The 24,632-nt window shown below is 39.1% G+C and overlaps 1 protein-coding gene across 1 annotated transcript in view; it reads right to left on the reverse strand.

The window, feature by feature from the left end:
* NAMPT (nicotinamide phosphoribosyltransferase) overlaps nt 1-11,539 on the reverse strand; it is a 38,118-nt gene extending 26,579 nt beyond the window's left edge. Inside the window, exons 1-3 of the mRNA XM_074367653.1 lie at nt 11,195-11,539; nt 2,954-3,110; nt 1,361-1,464 (exon numbers count right to left, since the gene is read on the reverse strand). Of these exons, the coding sequence (XP_074223754.1) occupies nt 1,361-1,464; nt 2,954-3,110; nt 11,195-11,251 (318 nt within the window). The 5' untranslated portion in view covers nt 11,252-11,539. The remainder of the gene's footprint in view (nt 1-1,360; nt 1,465-2,953; nt 3,111-11,194) is intronic.
* Nucleotides 11,540-24,632: the final 13,093 nt, after the last annotated feature.

A 24,632-nucleotide genomic window follows, 5' to 3' on the forward strand; every position in this document is an offset into this window, starting at 1 on the left:
ACTGCCTTAAAATCCTAACTTGGATGCAAAAACAGGTAGTGGACTGTTGGCAAGTCATTTTGAATCTCTAGGTCTCAGACTCCATGTCTGTAAAATGGAGTTATACAAGATTATCTCTAGAGAATCTATGAATCTCTAAGATTCTCTGAATATAAAATGAAAAGATTTACCACCCTTACCACTGAGAATTGTATTAATGAGAAAGGATCTAACTTATCTTTAACTATTACCCTCATAGCAAACCAAACGGATTAAGTGCAGGAGTTAGCTAACAGATTTTAGTGACCTTACTTAAAGATGAGGGAAAAATACAGCAGAGTGCTTACTCAACTTTGTCAAAGACTCATAATTACCAAATAATAAAATTCAATAATACAATATAGGCATGAAAGTTAAAGTATTTCTAATTATTTTGTGTTTGATAGTCTACAATGAAAAAGACATTCATTTTTAAGACATAAATTAATTAACACTTAACATGCCAAGATGCTAATAGATCCCATTTCCAACTCATCTTTATAATAAAGAAAAACACGATGGGACATTCAACTCTTATAACTCAATTCCCATGTCTTTGGATGCCCCAATCTTGAGTAATGAATCCGAACATGTCACACAGGAATATTACAGTACAATAAAGAATGAAAATGAACTTCATGGATCTGCACCAAACCATTCTAACGATTCACTAAGGGAAATTTCCTGCAATTACTGTCTAGTGATAGACTCACAACATCTATTTTCTTACATAATCTACAGTCAAGAAAACAGACTTAAATTTTGAAACTGCCAAATAACCATCCTTTCTTAATTACATTTTCAAAGAAAGGATTAAATCACCTTTCTGAAAAATGCTAGTTATTCAATTATACATATACATATATGTTGTATATACATATACAACAAATTACTTAGACATGATATATACAGACTCTGGATACCAGAAATGATTTGTCACCAGAAAAAAAAAATTAAACATAACTTTTCATGAGAATGTCTCAACAGCCATTATACTTGGGTCACAGACAGAAAAAAGTTGTAATTACAGCTGACCCTTGGACAATGCAGGGGTGAGGGGCGCCCATCCTGCACGCAGTCGAAAATCCATGTATAAGCCACAGTCAGCCCTCTGGAACTGCGGCTCCTCTGTGCCAGTGTTTCGGCAGCTGCGGATTCCACCAGCTGCAGAGCACGGAGCAGCAGTATTTACTACTGAAAAAACCCATATGTAAGTGGACCTGCACAGTTCAAATCTGTGCTGTTCAAGGATCAACTGTACAGTCCACTCTTCTAGTCAAATTCCATTGCAAGAAGTTTTGAACTAAGTATGTAGATCAAAACATGAAACCATTTTTTTTACCTCAAGAATGTAGTTCCACCCCTTTTCATTAAAGACATCATCTTGGAAATGCTCTCTGTACACCTCTTTGGCTTCTTGGATCTTCTCTTTGGTCACTACTTTACCTAAAAGGATAAACATCTCCTGTTTACATTTCTAAAGGCATTCTGTGAACTGTTGTCCTAGGACTAACGTTTCTAGCTATTTCACTCATTCTATGGTTTAAAAACAAGAACTGAGAGGTTAAATGATTTCACCCAGAGTCAACAGCAGAGCCATAAAAGGAATCTGCACTTACAACCACTCACACAAACGTAAATTTCTTATTTGAAAAGCAGATGTGCAATAGAAATTATTACATTTACAGTATTTTTAAGAAATCATAGTGATAAGTTAACTTCTAGGAAGATTTTTTTTTAATCTCTATTAATTTATATAGTCTTCAGATTTGAAAAAGTAAGCCTTTGATAGGCGATTTTCCAGGTGGACCTCTCACTTTAATCATAAAGGATGTCTTCAGGGATGATAATCCATACTTTTCCTAAGTTTTTGCCCCCCCCAAATACACTTTAAGTTATCTTAATATGTAAAATGAGGCTAACAGTAGAGTGCCTATTTACAGAGTGGTTGTGAGAACTAAATGATTAAGACAAGTGGACTGAAGCACTTAGAATAATGCCGGCCTATAACAACCAATATATTTTAGTTATAATTAATAACAAATAACACTGTATAAAATTTTTAAGCTGTAGGAAACTGAAAAGTGATACCAGTCTTGGGTAACTTTCTCTACATAAGATCTCTAGTAAACTCCCTTAAATATCTTAGGTAATCTTGTTGCAAAGAAGCACTTTTGATATTCAAGTAGATTTTCAATAGTATAATGTATCTGAACTATCTGATCTTAAAATTGCCAAGGTTATAAAAAAAGGTTATTATCTGCATAAAATTCAACTTATCTGTATTCAATTCTGAGATTATGTTTATTTGAAAAGGTTAGAAGTGAAATTTTCCAAAATGTATAAAAACCTTAGGAACTCTTTTTTTCCCCAAAAATGCCATTATAAAATAGACTAGAAATGGACTTTCAAATAAGCATAGAAATTATTTTGGGGATTTTTTTCTTCTTTAAAATTCATTTGAGGGTAAGTCCACAGTAACAGGTAGTTTAGAAAAATAGGCCTTTAAGGTAAAACCGACTAGCATAAGCATAATTCTAAATATAATTGCTACCATAATTCAAAATGAGTTCCCAGGTCAATAAAAAATCCTTTATTTTGAATTAGTCACTATAGTCTACTAACAAACCAGATTAGTCTCAGAATATGATTCACTTTTCTAAATTGATTCCAAACTTATTTGTTTTAGAAAATCTTTCTCATGTCAAACACCAACCACATACAACAAATTGTAAGATTTAATGCTTTCAAATCAACAGATTTCTAAAAATTCAAATTTTAGAACCCCTCAAGTAATTAAAATAATTAAATATATATCAGAATTAGACTATTCAAAAAGTTACTTCAAATAATAGAACACAGTAATATAGGAGAAAAACTATGACAAGCACAAACTATTTAAAAGCACTGTTAAATGTATCAGTAAAAGTAATACCTTTTAAGTACTTATTAAGAATGTACTGCAACCCATAAAATACTGTTTCCTCATATTTCACCTTCCTTATTTTGGAGTTTTCTGTCTTCTTCTCCCGACATTCAAAGTAGGAATAAACTTTGCTTGTGTTGGGTGGGTATTGTTTATAGTGAGTAACCTACATAAAAGAAACACTTGAGTTGGAAAATACCAGGACATAATGTAAATTACAATAAAAATTATTTAAAACCAGAAATTATTTAAAACCAAAGAAACTATACTTATTTGCTATTGATCAGCTTCTTTTCCTGGCTATAACAAATAAAAAATAAGTATCATACTTTTTTAAGGTAAATTTTAATAGTTCAGTATCTTAAGTTCAAAACTGCAGTAGTATTAAATTTTATAAACAAACAGACTGAACTTAAGGAAGTACAAGGCCTCTAAACTGGACACTTGGACTAAAAATACAAAGAAAGGATCTCAATTTGCTCTTGGGGAACAGTGTTCATTCGGGGGAGAGAGAAGCAGCTGCCTGGGAAGCAGCGCACACATGATACAAAAGAATGAACTGAAAGCAGAAACTGTTACTATCTAAAAACAGAACGTTGGACAAGCCAATAGGCAATGACTTCCCATGACTCCCTTCATCTGTACAATGAGGTACTGCAATGCCCCCTCTAGTCTTCACAGTGACTCTGGGAAAACCTGGATGAAAGCAACAGCAGAAGCAGCAGCAGTGAGAAAAAAAATCCTATTTTGTAATCTTTCTTTTTCTCAATTTACCTCTGAATTGGGAATAAATGCCTATACAATGCAACATCAAATCCTAATGAATTTAAAAATATGATGAGGTATTATTACAAATTTCTTTTCAAGAATTTGGGTAAGAGCCACTGTTGAAAATTTATCTGTTTTTGTTTTAAGAAAAAAATGTTCATTATAATTTGAATTTTATTATATTTAAATATGGTTACAACATTTTACCAATAAAAAATAACTGGAAGAATAATGTGTATTTGCCCACTTGAAAGAACATAACTAATAATGCCTTAAAGCTTAAGAATAGGGTGGTGAATCAGGGTAATGGAGAAATAAATCTTTACAGACCAAGTTTCATGGATGACCACTGTGAACATAGCCATTTTTCATGTTTAGCTCTGTTCTCTAGTTTAGGAAAACCAATGTTTTCCCTCTTTGGCTGCATAATCTCAATTCCAGTAAAACCTGGCTTTAACCTAAAGAATCTCTGTGGCTTAGCACAAACATTCTAAAATGAATACAGAGCAAAAAAAAAAAATTACAAATATTTAAAATATGTTTCCCTTCCAACAGAAGCAACTTGCAATTCTATAAAAAATAGTACCCTTATGCTACTTAATCTTGGAGATGAATCTTTTTGTTAATATGTGGTCTGATTATGTAAGTCAGGTAAGAGCCTGAACTTCGTTTTGCTCAGCTACAACAGGTATGTATACTACAAGGTATACGGAGGCCTCATCAAAACCTAGAGGCATATGTCAGTTTTTTTTAAGTTGGAACCCAGGGTCTGATACCACTGCAAGTTTAAGAAGATTTAAGAAGTAGCTAAGTGAAATAGCTAATACAGATTCCAGAGTAATTAAATCTATTAGCCAATTCACTAAAATGCAAAAACAATGTAAATATATACGAATGATTCTATAGTAATAAATGATTACTACCTTAACTACTTAAGAAATAGATTAGAAAAAGGTATCACTACCTAGAAATGTACCCAAGATGTACAGAAAAATGAAAATGTCTAGTTTATAATCTAAATAACTCTACCTCCTTTAGTGGAAATAAGCACTGATGTGGAAGAAAAGTCAATTAAGATGAAGTAAAATTTGAATAAAGAAATTCAGATTCATAGTTGTGACTCTCAATATTTCGTCTGACCTTCTTCACAGTCCAAGTACTTAATGGTGCATCTTTATAAATTTACTTTTTCTATATCAGATTTAAAAGTATTAGACAGCAAATAAAGTCTTTTCATGTTCTAAGTAGACCAGGCAGTCAAAGCTGAATGGAAATATCCCTAAGCTAATTAACTCCATCTTGGTGTAAAAGTGTACTAAAATTTTTCCCTCATATAAATACAGTTCCAGTTCTGGACAATAATTAAATGTTTATAATTTTAAAGCTTTACTTCACCTATGTTCTTTAATTATGGTACTTAAAACCTTTGCTTAAATATTCAGGATGCTTCCTCTGAACACAAATGTCATTAAAAACACAAAATTGTCTAGGCTTAATTAGAAATGAAGTATGAATCTTCTTTACAGAAATGTAAGAGAATTGCTTTAGAATGTAATTACAGAATCTAAGTCATCTAAGACAAACTCTCAGGCAACTAACCATGAAACGTAACTTACTATTAACCACCTACTAACACCCAATATGTTTATAGAAGAAAAAAATAATATATTCAGATCTATCTATGTTGGTATATACACATTGTTTCAATGGGAAAAAAAAGTTTAAACAAAACTTCTTAGTAAATCTTATGCTAAGAACATAGCCAATAGATAATTCTAGTTTTGCTAGGTTTACTGTCCCTTCATTTTACTTTCTGCTAAACTGGTCACTCTGAACCCCTTCAAACTTTCACCAGAAAATGAGAGGATATAGCAGAAATTCAAATCAATAAATTGCTATTTTATAAACAGCTCATTCATTCACAAATATATATACTCTGTACCTACTGTGTATCAGGCACTGTTTCAGACGGTGAGGATGAGAAAGCAAATAGGCTGACATGGTCCCTATTCTCATAGGGCTAATGAGGGCTGAAAGGTCAGAGAGAAACAATACATAAACAAAATAATTTCAGATCCAGAAGGATGCTGTGAAAATTTAAAAGACGATGGACTAGACGAAGCCTGGGAGGCTACTTTAAATAGGAGGCCAGGAAAGCTTCTCTGAGATAGTGACGGGTGAGCAAGATCTAAAGGACAAGGAGACAGGAAATTTCTAGACTTTAGCGACAGAACAGAATGAAGGCCAGTGTGCCTGGTACTCAGAGAACGGGGAGGAGGAGGTACACTGTAAAGTCAGAGGCAGATGCAAGGACAAGATCATGCGAGGCTCACCGGCTACCCAGAAGCCTGAATCTTATGTCAAGTGCAATGCGAAGCTGTTAGTATGTTTTAAGCTGGAGCAAACATGATCTGACTCACATCTTACACGGATCACCCTGGCAGTGAGGTGGGAAACAGATTACGGGGTGACCAGAGTGGAAGCAGAAGCCTTAGTTAAGAGGCTACTGCCAAAGACTAGGTTAGGTGAGAGACTGGCTCAGTATCTGTGGACAGCTAGGCTGACAGATTAGATCTGAGGGATAAAGAGGGGAGGAATTAAGGATGTCTCCCAGATTTCTGGCTGGGGCAACTGGGTGAATAATGGTGCCATTTATTGACATGGGGAAGGCCACTGAAGGAATGAGTAGAGAAATGAAGAACTTAAACATGTTAAGTAATACAAAAAGTCTCAGAACATTCAAAATTAAAATGAACTACAGCAAAGGAGCTCTTAAATCATGGTAACTGTTTTTCAGCACTGCTTTGACTTCATCACTATAGAAAATGGTTGTACAATAAATTTAAAATTATTCATAAGATGAAGAGAAAATAACAGATTTTTCATAACATACTCAGCAAACATTATCCCTAAAAATGTTTCCTAAACTGGTGTAGCCTTCCTGCAACTGACAGAGCACCGCCAGTGCATAAATATGTGTGTATTAAAGAACAGAGGCACCCGGGAAAATGTAGTTCTTCTAATATAACTTAATTTCACAGTTATGCGATTGATTTACTTCATGAAAAAAATAAAGATCTAAACACTGTAATCCCAAGGTTAAATATCCTTGCATAACAGTTAAAGAGAAGTATAGAAGTACTTAAGTTGCATAGAATCTCTCTGTGAGAGCAAAGTCTAATTTTCCCCTGAGCTACTCTAGATTTCCCATAAGGTTGACTTGGTGCTTTTCCAAGAGCTTTCCTCCCACAATGGGATCACATGACCAAAGGCAACTACTACTAACCTACTTTTTACACTTATAATCTTATTTTCACCTGCTAAGAAATAATCACAAGCCAACATCTTACCACCACCACATGTATGTAACAGCACATAGAGTAACAGACTGAAGGTCACAGACTAAGCAATTTCCCTATATTATACCTAACAGCACTCAGAAGAGGGTCCATTCAGCCTTACATTGACTGAGACCCTCTGCCTTTTCAAAGACAATGTGCTAGAAACAGCACAAATCGCAACTGATTTCTTCTACCTTGCGGTATTAAGATTTCTCAAGCCCTGGACTTCTGTTGCCCCAGAAAATAGTCCATTGCTATTTAGCTTTTGAAGCAATAGTAACGTCAAAATATAACTTAAAGATATTTGGATTATATTACTTTGGAGAAGAGGAGAAATCGTAAAACTAGCCATAATCATTATGCCGCCTTTCCTTAAACCTCCTGGTAAAGAGTTCCTGACAACTTGTACTTTTTAGCCACACCTTTAAGAGACATTTCATCAACTGATAAAAAGATACCAGCTTGTTTTGCAAGATACAATGTATTACTGACCTAAATAAATCTTCCTATGAGGTATATTCATAATTTATATATAGGATTTTACTTCTCTTGCCTGAGTTTTTCCTGTAATTTATAATATAAAACTTACTGGAAGAATTGCATCATAAGAATGCACAGGTGCTCTCTGACACACACAGTGCAGCTGTATCACACGTCTCACAAGGCTCAGGCTGCCATGGGAGCCACTGTGACCATACCTAAGTGTCCATGAAGAAGCAGTGAAAGAGAGGCAACTATGAAAAACAGAAACAGCTCAGAGAAGACACTGGGTAGCTAAAGACTCAGGCAGGACTAACTTGCCCATGATTCTCATCTCTCCCCAAATCTTCCCCTCCAAAAAGCCCAAACTTATGATTTGTTATTCTGCCATTAATGAGGAAGCAAACTTTTTTTTTTAAAGCTGCTTTTGGTGCTTAATCCCCATACATAAATTACACAGCCTTTTGTAACTTCTCTAAAATCAACTTTTACCCATCCTAGATTGTAAGGGACATCTTTTATCTTTTACAATACCTAATAGGCCTCCAAAATTTATTAAATTAATGGGCGAAAATGTGCTGAGTTCTATACAACCAGTTTACAAATGACTTTGTGAGAAGCAACCCACACTGGACAGCACATTTCATAATTAACGTGTGATGTGGATTAAACTGTAAATTACTTAGGGATTACTTTTGTATGTGATATGTTGTATTTTCCAACTAGGGCTCAATTGACAACATCTTCCATTTTAATCTGCTAATAGGTAAAATGTTCAGAAATGTTAAAACTGTTCTGTTACAGTTTGTTACAAATATTATCTATATACAAGGGGAAGGAAGAATGGAACAGAGATGAATCTTCCAATGATCCAGTTATTTGGAAACTGATCAATGGCTATCTCAGAGATAAGAGGGAAAAAAATGACAAAAAATGTTTCAAATGCTTTTTAAGCACTGCAACGGCTAAGGCCAGCCCAAATGCACCTTTCCCTAGCTGGTTTGGCACTATGTAAATATAACCCAATATATTATTTTGCTTTAAGCCATTTTGAAAATACAAATGATTAACACTTAAGATTAAGTGTCCTTTTTATTTGTAACAAGAACCCAGGATGAAAATAGAAGAAACTACCACACTTCCCTATTTTTTTAGGTCATCTTTATGCATAAAAAAAAATGAGATTACAGAAATGAACATTTATTTTAAACACCCCTCCTTTAGTCCAAACTGTCCTGAAACCCCTGGAGAGGATACAAGTAAAAACAAAATTCCCACGTATGTTGTCATGTACTTGGACACTACCCCATCTACTTGCAAAACATCTTTCTGTAGTGCCTAAACAGCCAATTGCCCTTTCTTCAGTTCTAGAAAAAAGAAACAAACAATATTCTGCTCTCTTCCAGGAACATATCTAAAGCTACACACTCCCTGCTTTAACTGGCAAATAGTATGTAAGTACTGATAAGGATATAGGTATGTAACATTCTCAAGTAACTTCTAGACGTAAGATTACCATTTGTCTCTTTTTCACTGAAGAAGACAAAAAGGCAAAAATGGAGCTGTAAGGACCACTAAAAATGTAAGGAAAATGAAACTTACAGACTAAATTGTGAGTGTGGAACACAAAACCTATTCTACTCTACTGCTGTAAATCACTGACATAAAATCCTCCTGAGGGGATTTGGGGTGGGGTAGGAAGTGAGAAATCTTACTAAGATGAAAATCTTCTAAAAAGGTTTTATATTAGAAAGGAAATAAAATATATCAGTCTGACTTGAAAAAGGACAAGAAAGAATAAACTTTATTAAATAGAAGCAAATCCTAATAGTGCAGTTAACTTTCAGGTAATCACTCTAATTAAAAAGCATCCCAGAAAACTGATGTTGAAGCAATTTTACATTCCTTACATATTATGGCTAGAGGAACTACAAACTAAAAGAGCCTTCATGTCATTTTAAAAAGTTGGACAAATCAACCTCCGTTTACATTCCCCAATTTCAATAAAATCGTAAGTTACTACATTAGAAAATTTTAAGTTATTTTAAAGATTTAGTTAAGAAAAAATTCTTATGAATATGAATAAGACTATGAATAAGACCACTCTTGAATCACTATTAAAAATACTCAAAACACTATGACTGAACTAAGGGACCACAGGAGGAGAATAAGTAAATCACCCCTGGTAGTACTATGATCTCCTTGCAATTGTGTAGATCTCCACTTTAAAATTCCATTTAAAAGACCACTTGTTAAAGAAACTTGATTCTACTTTAAATAACAACCCATCTACATTAACATAAGTAGACTCTTAAAACAGCTGGGAAGAAAAGGACAACATAGAACTTAAGTAAAATGGGATTCTCTGAAATACTTTTATGGAATATTTTTTAAAAAGCAAAAAAAAAAAAAAAAAAAACCAAAAAGCCCCCCAAAACCCCACAACAAAAATAAAAAACTTAAAACATTATGCTTTATCATTATATTGCAAACCATCATGCAGCTCAAGTGAAAACTAAAATTTATTTTGCCTAAGTGGTGTTTCTGGTCTGACATGTCATCTTTTAGGTGTTTTGGCTAACAAAGCTTATTAGCAAAGTACAGTCCAGTTTACTTCAAATATTCTGGAAACTAGGGGAAGGAACATTTGCCAGATTTTTCTCTAATCACTCTTTACTACTGTGTGTGAGTTTCAAATAAAATGAACGGGGCAGCTACACATGCAAATGTCTAATAAGCGTATTAACACAATATTGTGCCACTTCTCTCTCAACAAATTCTCCAAGATTAACTACAGTTCATTTAACTCCTCGTGTTTCACTTTCTCTTTCACAGAAATCCTGTACTAGTCGTAACGGAGTTAAGGGCAGATTGGCCTTTGCAACTAGGGATGAGGAGTAAGAGAGAGTACCAGGAGCAAAGGAGTTTGAAAAGGGGCCCAAAGGAGTGGGACGGGAGAATCCAGCAGGGCTACCAGGGGCAGACAGCTAAGTGTCCTCCGAGCCACAGGCAGAGAGGAACGTGGCTGGCCCCTCCAGCACCCCTGCTAGACCTTGCCCACTCCTTCCTGGGGAAGGGGCGTACCTGCCCAGTAAGGGGTGAGCGCACCCGACTCAGCCCAGCGGGGAAACCCGACTTCTCAAACCCCGCTCCCTCTATCCACCGCGGAACCCCAGGGGCCGTTACTTAACTGACCCACTCCTCTGACGAGCCCTCACTCAGGCCCGCCCTGCGCAACCCGGCCCCGGGCCAAAAGGCCGCGCTCCTGGCGAAGGCGTGCGCTCGGCCAGTGACGCCCCAGCCACCCGGCCGCGGGCCCGCTGAGCCGCCCCGAGCCCGGAGCCCCGGGCGGCCGCAGCACCCGAGGGCAGGAGGCATCGCCTCGGGCCCGCCTCAGCTCCACGCCGCGCCCCCCCACCACGCGCCCCCAGGCCCCGCCTCCTGCCGTCCATCCCTCCATCCCTCCTCCATCTACCTCTTCCCCACTGCGGCGCCAGCCTCACCTGCCCCAAGCCGCCGCCGCCGCCGCCGCCGCCCGCGCCTTCCCTCGGGGCCGCCTCGCGCCACGACCCCGACCGGCCGCCCCCCGCCCCGCAGCCTCGCGCTCGTGCCCGACGCGCCCTCTTTTCCTCGGGCACCTGCCTCCGCCCCGAGCCTCTACCTTGTACGAGTCGGTGGCCAGGAGGATGTTGAACTCGGCTTCTGCCGCAGCATTCATCTCGAGCCGGAGCGTGGGGGCCGCGCGCCGCGGGCTGCCCGGCGCGGCTGCGAGGACGAGAAAAATGGGCTTCACCGCGCTCCGTTGCTTAAGTCACCGCTCGGTCGGAGGGGGAGGGGGAAAGGAGGGGGAAACGGAGAGGGGAGGAGTGGCCAAAGAAGGGCGGGCCCGGGAGCCGTGACGCGGCGGGGGTGGTGGCAGTGGTGGAGCGGCGGCGGCGGCGGCGGCGGCGGCTCGCGCGCTCGCAGGCTAGGGACTCCAGCGGCCTCCTCACCCCGGCTCCCCGCCCCCGGCCCATCACCCCGGTGGGGACGCGAGGGGCGGGGCGCGGCCGCGCGTGCGCAGAGCGCAGGGGGCGGGGCTGGGCGGGGAGGACGTGAGGCACGCGCTATTTCGCAGAGACGCCCACCCCGGGAAGCCAGAGGCTGCTGGGCCGCACCGGCCCGTGACCCCGGCGCCCGCTTGGCTTTCGTTTCCCGGCCCGGCGCAGCGGGGCGTGGCCGGGAGGGGGCGTTCCCAGCCTTGCCACTCCTGCGATTTGCCGGTTCGCCCGCCCCGCTGGCACCTTCCTATCCTACCCAGTCCTGGCCCGTTTTCTGAGTCCTCCAGAAGTCACGCCACTCGGCTGGGGGCCGAGGAGCCTCCCTCTGCCCGTCTTCCTGGCCCCCTCGCGCAGCTACTCACCTTTGTCTCCGGCTTGGATTAAGGATCGAGCCTTTCGCCTCCATCTGTGGTGTCCCTCCTGGTCCTCCTAACTCTCTTTAAAATCTGAAGAGCTGCGGTTAGGAATAAGGTCGGAGGGTCCCCTTTAATCTGACGCATCGACTCCGCTTTCCTCGGGCTCTGTAGCTGAGCTCTTTGCTCCTTTGAGGGATGTTTTGGCTTCCCCCGAGAAAAGAGCCTGCGCCCAAAGTCGGGGGTTGAGTTAGTTCAGTCCTCACAATTAATGAGAGAACAAGACCTAGTTGAGTCTAAAAATTGCTGAGAAGTAAATGACAACGGGCCAGGTCTTTGACAGAGTGCGATACTGATTCATATCACTGTGTTAATCAATCAGTCTTTGGGAAACGGGTTGGCAATCTGGAAAGAAAAAAACAAGTGAAACGACGTCACATGACTTCAACGAAATGCAGATCATCCATTTGCGCAGCTCTCCTACGAGGTTGTATTTTTGCATAATACTAACATTCCCTTTGTCCCCATGGTCAATAGCTTTTTTTTTTTTTAATTTTAAGATTTAGGTTTTAGAAGATACAAGCAGCTGGGAAAAGGCGGTTTAATTAACTGGTACAGGAACTTTATAAATTGCGCTTCAAGTAAGCGGAAGTTTCATTTTATGGGGGTGGGAGGCAGGAATTAAGAGACATCACAAGAAAACTGAGACCTTTTCAACTATAAGCCACTTTAGTTCAATTTCTTGGAGTCAGTACAGATGCTTGACAATCGCCTCCGTCCATAGATAGATTCAGAGCAGGCAAACATTAAAGAAGCGGCACTCACCAAGGTAGTAAATAATACTATTTCTAGAATTATTTTCAGCAACAAGGTTTAAGACAAACGGGGCTTTTTTGGTTGACCTTATCTGTGTTTCCTGGGTAAAATTACTTTTAAAATATTTAAATAATTAAAATATTTTTAAAAATTTATTGGGAGCGATTTTATTAGTTCAAGCAGTACAATTCAAAGAAAAAAAATTGACCCTTTTTGTCTCCTAATTTGGTGCTTTTTGTCTTCATGTAAAATTTCATAACCTACTTTACTTAAATGGCAAATGCTTTTTGCTTAGCTTCCTGGAATCCATGTATGCATAACTGACATTGTTCTATGCTGCTTTATGCAGGGAAAAAAATAGGATTCTGATAACAAAGTGGGCTTTGTTTATGGTAGCATTTTTTTAAGCAGAATAAAATTGAACTTGCCATCTTCGAGTTGAATTTACAATTTTAATGTGAAAAGGCTTAATATCAGTGCAGATAAAATTTTTAATACTACACTGACATTGCCTGTTAAAGGCAGAGATAGTCATAAAGGCCTGCACTCACATTAGCAACTTAAACCCTCACAGCAGTCTCCAGAGGACAAGAGGGAAATGAAGTCGTGTTACCAATAGAAAAATCACTATTTGCCTAAGATAGAATCAGGCCCACATTGTATGCAACTACATGGTTTAGCAGGACCAATTTTGAATTAATCAGGTTTTTGAACTATGAAATTGTCACCAGAGAGTCAAGATTTCATTTTGAAATGGCCTCCCTTGAAAGACAATTTAACAGCTACCACTGAGTATGTTTATCTGTAGCATGTAAAAAAAAGATCTGAGAAACTGTCTCATAGGTCCCCACAACATGACAAATAATGACTAACACAAAGACTCAATGGGCCTCCCACTTTATCCAAAGCCCTGGATTAATCTGCCATGCCCACCACATAGCCAGTCAGGCAGGGTGACTTTGGCATCCAGCTCCTTGTTGATTTCCCTCAGAGCGCTATGAAAGGTCTGAGACGTGTATGTTTGATCAAAGTGGGTGTTACTCCACCACTCCTATTTCCACACATCCTTCCAGACAGCCTTCGGTACACTTTTGTATTTCAAAGTTGCCTCAGATATTCCAATCAGACCTGAGTTCACCGCAGTAAAAACACTAGAGAAGAAGGTGTGGGACTCACCCACCTGAAACTCCTAACAGCGGCTCTGTCTGTCACCCTTCCTAACTTTCTCTAGTCTTAGCAAGCAGCAACAGTTGCCACAAAGACAAATACAAAAAAAAAACCTTTTCAATTAAACCTTTTTCCTATTCAAACTTCCACGGCACTTTGGGGACTCCCCAGACTTCTAATTTCCCAAGGACAAAGCCTCATCTACAGAAAGACATGGATCTTCAGGAATCTGATTATCAGGGCTGCCAACCCCTAAGCACTCTTTAATGACTCAATTTGCTGGGTCCTCTAAATACACAGACGCAGGGAAAGCTACTGAGTCTTAGTTTGAAAGTACACAAGTGATAGAATAAGTGTAACCCACATACAGGAATAATGAGCACACACGCATGGGCTGCTCATAGACGTCCCGTTACAAAATGTTCTTGCACACATTCTGTGGTGTCCTTGTGGTCTGTGCTACACCCTCCTAACCAACTATTTGTCTGGGCAAAGTAAGGTTAATGTGTGCATGTCATGATGCTGTGTGTGGGGATTTGGGTGTCATTATTATAAATTTTGCTGATGGTCACTTTGACTCAAGGGCCAACATTAGAGACTGAGAGAATGAGATTGTTAGAATAATAAAAGATTGTCCAGATCTTTTCATGTGGTGTTTTCCTAAGAGAGGTTTGCTTATCACTACTGGTAATATGGGATATATATCAGTGGTACTCAGATAAACATTTTTAACTTCAATTATTACTTTTAATGAGTTTTAGAAAAATATAAGTAGCACATAAAACATTTATTTTCTTGGGAATTTTTACTTAGAATGAAGTTGCTCAGATGGGCACTTAGACTGGTGAACCTTATTATTTCCCTTGCTTTTCCTAACCTATAAGCTGCTTTCATACCCTCAACACAAGACTGGTTTTTTGCAGGGGGCGGGGGGTGTGTTTTAACGGAGGTACTAGGACCCAGGACTTCGTGCTTGCTAAGCATGTGCTCTACCACTGAGCTATACCCAATCCCAAAGACTCGTTTTCTTGAAGAAGCTAAGCATGATAGACTACATACTGTATGATTTCATTTATGTGAAATTCCAGAAAGGCAAAACTATACGGAAAGAAAACAGATCCATGATCGTCAGAGGCTGGAATTTAGGGAGGCAGATTGACTGCAAGGGGGAATGAGGAAACTTTTGGGGGTAAAGGAAATAATATATGTAGTAGTGATTATACAACTAAATACATATGCTAGAATTACTTGAATTCTATACTTAAAATTGCTGCATTTTATTGTGTATAGATTATATCTCAATAAAACTAAAGACTGGTTTTCTTGAAATCATTTGACATATTTCTTCCCTCTCTTCCCATTCTGTTTTCTTATGTTTCCATTTCTTATTGTTCTCATCTTGAAATGATTTGGAGATAAGCACCATTTTGCTCTCCTCAGAAAAAGGATAGCTGTTGAAGTTGCTGAGCATTTTAAGAAACCCAATGTCAACAGGAGTTTCCTGCTACGGAGGAGGAAGCAGGAAAAGGAATCAATCCTAATATGATTCAGTTTAATAGGAATGTATAAACACCTAGTATAGACATAGTCATGTACAAAGAAGCATTGGAGACTTCAAAAAGAAATGTCATATTTATCCTCCATCCTTCCAAAGCAGCTATGAAGTGACTGGGATCTGAAGCGGGGGGAACCAAAGCATTATAGGTAGTTAATTCATTACCCCTGGTATATTCAGTGTTGGATTATGAAATCAAGATCAGATTGTGTGTGGATATGACCTTTAAGTGCAAGAACAACTGAGGAACAATCAAGGACTGAATAAAGATCAGCCCCCACCCAGTGTCCACACCCTGGCCTTTTTCTGTACCAAGAACTGCTCCACCTGTGAAATCTTAAAATTGCAGCCTTACATTCTCTGGTCATTATATCCTGCCTTTCTAGTTCATTCAGTCTCCTCACAACCTCAGCTCTCAAGACCTTTTTCTGCAGCCCAGCAATTGCCCACGTGACTTTACTTTCCTCCTCATCTGGTCCTAGCCTCCTTCCTTCCTATTGTCCACATCAGCGCTGGCTCCCTTATCTCCTAGCTGGTCCTCAGACCTCATCTTTTTTGCTCTTAGAGTGGCCAGGCTGCTGAGCACTGATCGGAGACATCACACAGCCAGGAATCTGCCATCCAGAGCGGGACGATGTGGTGCTGCCTGGCAATTCTTTTATATCCCCATTCAGCATTCTTTCCCATTTTGCTCAGCAGTTTTTTGAAATGTTTACCTCCTCAAACTCCTTACCCACAGAGACTCCCTCCCTCTTAGCAGATGCCAGAGTCCTCCATGTCAGTAAGAAAAACCAAGGCCATCAGTTGGAACTCCTTAAACTACATCGGCTGTGATAGCAGAGGTCTGTCTTATTTAGAGGCCTAGTCTCAGAGCCAAGTGTCATGCCAGGCAAATAGCAGCAGCTTAGGAAATACTAACTGAATGAATGGAGCTATTTCTATCACCAACAAAAGCGGGATGGGCCTTGCAGTAGACTGTATCGCTTGCCCATATTCAGAGCCTCTCTATTGTACTGTTCACACGTATTCATAGCCCCTCTTCCAGGTCCCTGTTCTGTCGAACTCAGGGGTGACCACGGGAGTTGCCTTAGCCACGCCACGTGGACTGCACTGATGTGCATCACTTCCTGCACGAGCTTTAAGGACTCAGGCACGGTCGCCATTCTCTCTCTTCTGCCACCAAGACTGCAGTGTTTCAAATGTGAGTTGAACCCTGAGCCTAAACCCTGAAATATAGGTGACACAAAACTGATCAGAGCTGACTGACACTGGACATGTAGTGTGAGTGAGAAATCAACCTTTCTTGCTGTAAACTGTAATGATTTTGGAGGTTGTTACCACAGCATAACCAGGTCTATCCTGAGAGATAAAGTCCTCCATGCGCAGGGAAAGAGGTGCCTCTCCTGCAGCCCCAGGTAAATCTCTCACCTGTGCTCTGGATCCCCTCCATCTCCTTGGGTCCCGTTCCATTAGTCATCATCCCTTCTCTCTTCTGAACCTTCAAAGCCCCCTTTCTGCTGACTTCTCCTTGGCATACAAACATAATTCAATCCCTCCCATCTTCAAACAAGACCAAAAAAAGACAAATGTCCTTTTTCCAGTGGTCACAATATCCTTCTGGAAAAATGCCTGCACCTCCCATCTCTACTGTCTTTCCTCAGTCTGTGTGGCAGTGACACTTTGGCCATGGAAGCTGGAAGACCCAGAGGTTATATTTCACAGATACTGCTTAGTAACACCAGTGAGAACAAAAAAGTCTTCCTCTCTTCATGTAATCACTATGCCTCCTGTTTTTCCCTCTGACACCAAAGTGAGAGCATTTTCTCCGAAGGAAGTCTGCATCTGTTATTTCAAAGTTCCATCTGCCATGGAACAGGAAGAAACTACCTGTTATCTTAAAATTTATCCGAACCTGGGCTAGTTACCTCTTTTTTCCCCCAGCAGTGAATTTCCCATTCACTTACAGTTGTTAATCAGAGGCTGGGGAACATTTGAATCCTATCTTTGTCCAGGGGTGCTAATCAGTTAATCATACTATCCTGGGGCCAGCTATCAGTCCCAAAGAGCTTTTAATTTTTCATTGTGGCCTGCTCTGAAATTCAGAATTCTGGAGTTTGCACATGGACTGAATTCCCCACAAATATTTCACACTATAAGGTGCATATAAGGAAATTGATCTGCTCTTCAAATTCAAATTCATCCAGGCTCAGTAAGAGTGAACAGGAGTCACTACCCTGAAATCTGAGCAGCATATCTCTTTATACTATTTAATTAAAGTAACCCAATTTCATTAAAGCCTATGGCTCTTGCCAAGGCTTTTTAAACGTTCTATTCTGTTGAACCACACCTACAATATAATAGACACTCGTATAGTAAGTCATCGTTCTAGATTTCCTTTTGTTTCTCCAGGTCACACCAGCATTATGGGAAACAAAAAAAAATGGTTTAGCATTTACAGTCTTCTCTTCCGCTTCCAAATTATCCCAGCTCCTCCCTTCCCAAGGTTTCTAAGAGACTCATTTCAATGCACTGATCACACTTGGATTTTGGAGGCATTCTCTCCGCTCTGGGCTCTGAAGCATGGTAGCCTCTTCTAGCCTAATTGTCATCCTCCTGCAGCCACATGTCCTGCAGTTGTTCTCAAATGGTAGCTTTGACCTTCTGTAAAACTGTAGTGCTGAGCAAGGTGATTGGCCCACCGGTGATTACAGCTCATAATACTCCTTTAAAATGAATTCTGGCTTTCACAGTCCTCTCATTTCAGATGCTTAGAACAACTTTTCAAGGGCTTATCCAGGGGATGCTGAAATAGTAACGCTGTTTTAATAAAAAGATCTCCCCTCACTTTTGTCAGATAGGACACTTTTTGTTGCACATGATACAGCTGCCGTTCAAGGTGGCTTAAGGAATAGCAGTTTAATTTCAGCTACAACAGACAGTCTTGGGGTAGGTTTTTCTAGGGTGGGTTCAGTGATTCAAAAACACCAGGATTTTTGGCTCTTTTCTTTCTTTCCCCCCCCTGTTATCCTCAATGTATTGAAGAAATGTCTTTGTCACCCAAGTCACCAGATGACTGCCACAGTTCTAAGTATCCCGACCTCACACAAAAACATGCAGAAGTAAGAAGAGAAAGTGGGGTTTTGTTTTGCGTGCGTCTATTTTTATTAGATGGGAAAACCTTTCTCAGAAGCCTCCAGCAGACTTCCCTTGGGCCCTACTGGCCAGAGGTGTGTGTATGCCATGCCCTAGCTGCAACGGAGAATAAAAAGGTGAGAATGTGGGCCTATTCAGTTTCTAGAATGGGAGGAAATTTGCACCATCAAAGAAAGTATTAGAAAGGGCTGTTGCATGGATAACAATAATCACCACATCACTACCAGCTAGGAGCCCAGGTGCCTCAGGGGTCTCCTGTCTCAGAGTGAATTCCTTCTGTCTGCATGAAGCAATCTGCACCTAGACTTGGCCTCTTCTGTCTCTTCCTTTATTAGGGGGTAACACTCACCATTCCAAGTAGTTCCATCATCCCTAAGGTTCTCTTCATAATTTCTTCCAACAGCCCAAGGCAGTTTTAATGTAAATAGAACTCCTTGTGGCCCTCCTGGTACTCCAGAATCAACCTGAGCAAGATAGGGAGGTTAAAGTTCTATCTATGCCACCTACGTCCCTATCCTCACCCACCTCCGGCCCACTCCCCTTTGCTACTTTAAAGCAATAGGAAGCCGTGTTTACTCCCTACACAAGCTCAGAAAAATGTACGCGGGCTCACAAAAAATTTTTTTCTTTTAATCTTTTGTTTTTCCTTTACGGGGAGGTAATTAGGTTTTTATTTATTTATTTTAATGGAGGTACTGGGGATTGAACCCAGGACCCCGTGCATGCTAGGCATTCTCTACCGCTGAGTTATATCTTCCCCCTCAAATTGGATATTTATTATCGATATTTTCTTATTTTGAGAATAAATATCTACTGCCAATGAAGACAGAAGCAAAGGAGAAGCCGCTATATTCTTAATGTAAAAAATAGCTTAAGGGTATCTCCACGGTCCTAGAGCAGGTCCACAAATAGTTCCATCAGGCCACTTACAGCTGATCAATCCATAGAGGGTTGTGAAACACTAATCAAACTGAGAAACAACAGATTGGTCTCTCAAGGGAAAATTTAATACATTGCAACGTGAAATAAACCTGACTTGACAATGGAATCCTGTTACCTGTACACCAGATTCCCTGTGAAAACCAGTTTACCTATCAATAATTTGCGTGGCAGATACAGAATAGGACATAAAGTGTTAGATGCTCTCAGGAGATATCTCCATTAAGTCATCTAAGTCCAGGAAATCAGCTTTCTTTATTCTGGGGATATTTTTATTCAGATTAGGGCTGTTGGTCTTCAACAATCAAAGCACCTTCCTCTTGGAGAGTATCAGAAAGCAGTGACAAGTTCCACAGGTACCATTTCAATGTGCCAGGTAAGTTACAATGCAGTTGGAGAGAAGGAACACTTTCATTTTATAATAGCGGCATTTGAGCCGTGTCTTCCTGACACGGGGATTGGTCACTTTCCAACTCTACCAACAACACATTGGTAAGCTGTCTCTTCAGTGACTGGTGTGCTGATTACAGTCCATTTTCACTTTCAGAGGATGACTTTTTCCTCATTCTATTCCCACATTCTGGATGCTCTAGAGTAGCCCTTCTTGTGCCAGCAATATCCGAGTTTTAAGAATGGCTGTAAAGCTGTGTGCCAGAACCATTACATTTACTAAGAATTCACAAAGCTTCTTCCCAATGAAATTATTCAAACTAATTATTGATGTGTGTTAATCTACTGAAACATGTTGAGTTACATAATTTGGGAGGGCATACATGCCCCACAGGCCCTGAATCCCAATTAGTATATGGATATGTGTTAAAAATCAAAGAGGAAATACATTTATACAGATCATATTTATTGTAGTCATTTTTGCCCATTTAGAATAAGTTTGTACTATTTTTGATCTTGTGACGAAGGCTGTGCTGCTAGGGATATAGCAGCGGAGAGCTGGAAAATGAGGCCATAAATTTGATCCTACAACTTGTTGATCTTTTGTGCATGACTTACTCTTTTTAAACTAAATGAGTATTGAACACATAAATATCTTAAACATTTATAGAATTCAGAAGTATCGGGGGGAGGTGGGTGGGAAGGGACAGGCTGGGAGTTTGAGATTGGTAGATACTGACAGGTACATATAGAATAGATAAACAAGTTCATACTGTATAGCACAGGGAAATATATACTAGATCTTGTGGTAGCTCATGGGGAAAATGAATATGAAAATGAATATATGTATGTTCATGTATGACTGAAAAATTGTGCTATATGCCAGAAATTGACACAGCATTGTAAACTGACTATAACTCAATTGAAAAAAAAAGGAAGTATATAGGGTAAGAAGTGTAAGTTGATTATTATGTTCTGGTTTGCTATAAATTTCTGTTTTTCAAACACAAATGAGCACTGACTTTTCCAAAATACTATTTTCTCCTTTAACCTTTCAGTGCAGTAAATTACATAGAGTGATTTACCAATCTTAAACCAACCGTGTTTACCTAGAGTAAACCCTTCCTTATTCATGTTGTATTATCCTTTAATATACTGCTATACTCAATTTATTACTATTATACTTAGGACTTTCACAGTGTGTTCAAGAATGATATTCACCTAGAGTTTTCTTTTCTTTTTTAATACTATGTCCTTGTCTGCTTTAATATTAGTTATACTAGTCTCCAAGGATGAGTTGAGAAGCTTTGCCTCTTTCCCTATGTTCTAGAAAATTTATGCAGTTTCTTGTCAGAATTCTTCCATAAAAGGACTTGGCCTGGTGCATTTTTGTCGTCTGTTTCTTTTTTTAATAGCTTTTTTATTATTGAGAATTTCAAATATATACCAAGGTAGAGAGGATGACATAATAAAACTTGATGTACTCATTACACAGCTTCAACAATTGTCAACTCAGGGTCAGTCTTGTTAAATCTAGTACAGGCATAAGTTACGGATACTGTGGGTTCAGTTCCAGATCACTGCAATAAAGTAAGTCACGTGAATTTACCTGGTTTTCCAGTGCATATAAAAGTTATGTTTTTACTATACAGTAGTTCCTGAAGTAGGCAATAGCATTATATCTAAAAAACAATGTACATGCCTTAATTTAAAAATATTTAATTGCTAAAAAATGCTAACCTTTATTTGACAACACAGGGCTATCATGAACCTTTGATTTGTAAAAAAATGCAGTATCTGCAAAGAGCAATAAAGCAAAGCACAAAAAAATGAGGTGTGCTTGAATTTTAAAATTTCAAAGCAAATCCTAGACACCACATGATTTCATGTGTAGATATTCCAATATGGACCTCTAAGAAATAAAAGAACTTTATTAAAACATATCACTGTATCTTTATCAAACAAAATATAACAATAATTTCTTGAATATATTCCCTGAATATTATTCCTCGAATATTGCAAGGAATATTATTCTTTGAATAACAATAATTCCTTGACTATTTGAATATACTCCTGAATATAATCAACTCAGTGCTCAAATTTCCAGTTGTCTCATAAATCATATTCACAAATAAAGTCCACGTATTGCAACTGTCTGATATATTTTTGAAGTCTGTTTTAATCTCGTTTTTTTTTAAATGTCTATTTTTCCTTGCAATTTACTTGTTGAGGAAATCAAGTTGTCATGTAGTTTCCTGTGATGTGAATCAGTGTGATCTAGTAGAGATAAAACCAGAGCCACATGTGTGACTTTCAAATTTCCAGTACCCACAATAAGAAATGGAAAGAGACAGGTAAAATGTATATAAATAACAAATTATCATTTCATCTTATAATCAATATAAAAATTATTAATGAGATATTTTACATTCTTTTTGGGACACAAACCCAATGTGTATTTTACACTTACATCACTTCTTAATTCTAAACAGTCATATTTCAGGGGCTCAACCACCACAGGTGACTTGTGACAACAGCATTAGACACCACAGGTCTGGATTTTGCTGAATGCATCCCTATGTTGTAGGTACACATCTTCCTCTAGACTCTGCAGTTCCTGTAACTTGGTGGCTCCTTTAAATCTAGAGGCTTGATCCTTAGATGTTTTATTTAGTGTCTTGGCAAGGCTACCGCATAGGTGGTATGTTCTTCCATCAGGAGGGACATATGTCCTGTCCTCAATCCTTTGGTGATGTTGGCAGCGATTGATGCATAATGTTTACATCTATTAATTCACTTGGGGCTCATACAATGCTGATGTTTTATCACTCTTTTCCATCTATTAGCAGAACTATGTCTATAAAGGGAAACTTTTTCTCCCATATTTGGGTATCTGGATATATTGTTCATATCAGAAAAGCAGAACACATGTTTGATTCTTTTTTATTTACTAGTTTTCCAAATAATGAATTGATATTCTAATCCCTCCAACTTAGATCAATGTTTGATTATTATTGTCTTCTGAATAAATTATTATTAAATTCATTGTTGTATTTTAAAAATCACTCTTGAGCTTTAAAAATGTTCTCTCTTTCACTTTCTGTAGGTCAGTAATTCAGGAAGGACTTAGTTCTGAGTTCTTGGCCGAGGGTCTCAGATGGAGGCTGGAGTGGAATCAGTGGAAGGAAGCAGCGCTACTGAGGGTTGGCTGGGCACTTCCTGCTCTTCTGTATCTCAGGGCCTTTTCATGTGGTTACTCCCCATGAGCTAATTTGAGCAACACACAACGTGTCCACCTTAAGGCAGCCAGACTGCCTAGATTGTGGCTTCCAGAGCGAGTATTTCAGTGAGCAAGGTGAAAAGCTACATTGTTTTTTATGATCCAGACTTCGAAGTCAATGTCATCACTTCCACCATCCTTTCCCTCAGGACAGCCACATTAGTCTTCTGGTCATGTATGATTTATCTATTGCATAATGATACTACCACACGTTTACCAGCTGAAAACAACATGTATCTATTAGCTCACAATTTTTGTGGGTCAGAATTCTGGACGTGGCTTAGCCAGATCCTCAGCCTCGTGGTCTCATGATGCTGTGATTAAGGAATTGGCCAGGGTTTCAGTCTCATACGAGGCTCGGTTGAGGAAGGACCCAATTTCAAGCTCATGTGGCTGTTAGCAGCACTCAATTTTCATGGACTGACTATTGAACTGATTGATGATTTCAGTTTCTTTTTTTCCCCTCCAGTTAGGACAATTTTTAAATCAAAATTATTTATTCATGTAGAAAAATCTTCTACATACTTTTTTTTTTTGCATGTGAGTTCTTCAGTGAGCACCTTTCTTCCCCCATGTAGATTCTGCAGTATCAGTTGTTAAGTAAACAACTGGTGAAATTAGGTCCAAACAACAGAAATTTAATGAGTAATTTTACAATTACAGAGTATACATGTCATACAATTAGAAAATTCTTTTGGAGGAAAACAATTTGTTTTGAGACCTGGATTAGTAACTTAAGCTGTCTACACTGATCAAATCAATCTGGTCGTGTTCTTTTTTTTTAATTCAAGTATAGTCAGTTTACAATGTTGTGTCAATTTAAAAAAAAATACATAAATGAACTTATTTACAAAACAGAAACAGACTCACACACATAGAAAACAAACTTATGGTTACCAGGGGGAAAAGGGGCAGGAAGGGATAAATTGGGTTGTGTTAATTTTAATTCTCCTCTTCACCTTATACTGTGCAGAGAGAGAAAAAAAGCTGATAAACTAAAGCAGTGAGTTTAATTAAACTATAAAGACTCATATTTTTAATGCCAAGTTTTTTTTTAATTGAAGTGTAATTGACTTATAGTATTTTGTTACTTTCAGGTGTACAACATGATTCAGTATTTTTATACATTATCACCATGATAAGCCTAGTTATCATCTGTCACCACACAAAGTTATTACAATATCGTTGACTATATTCCCTATGCTGTACATTATATTTCCACAACTTACTTTATAACTGGAAGTTTGTACCTCTTAATCGTCTTCCCTTATTCCATCCTCTCACCCCTCCCCTGTGGTGACCTCCACTTTGTTCTCTAGGATTCCAGTTTCTTGCTGGCTATTGGCTGGGAGCTACCCTTACTCTTGGTCACATGGGCCTCCCCACTATGGCTACTTGGCTTCCTC

This window comes from Camelus bactrianus, chromosome 7 (genome assembly GCF_048773025.1).
Source record: "Camelus bactrianus isolate YW-2024 breed Bactrian camel chromosome 7, ASM4877302v1, whole genome shotgun sequence".
Lineage (NCBI taxonomy): Eukaryota > Metazoa > Chordata > Mammalia > Artiodactyla > Camelidae > Camelus > Camelus bactrianus.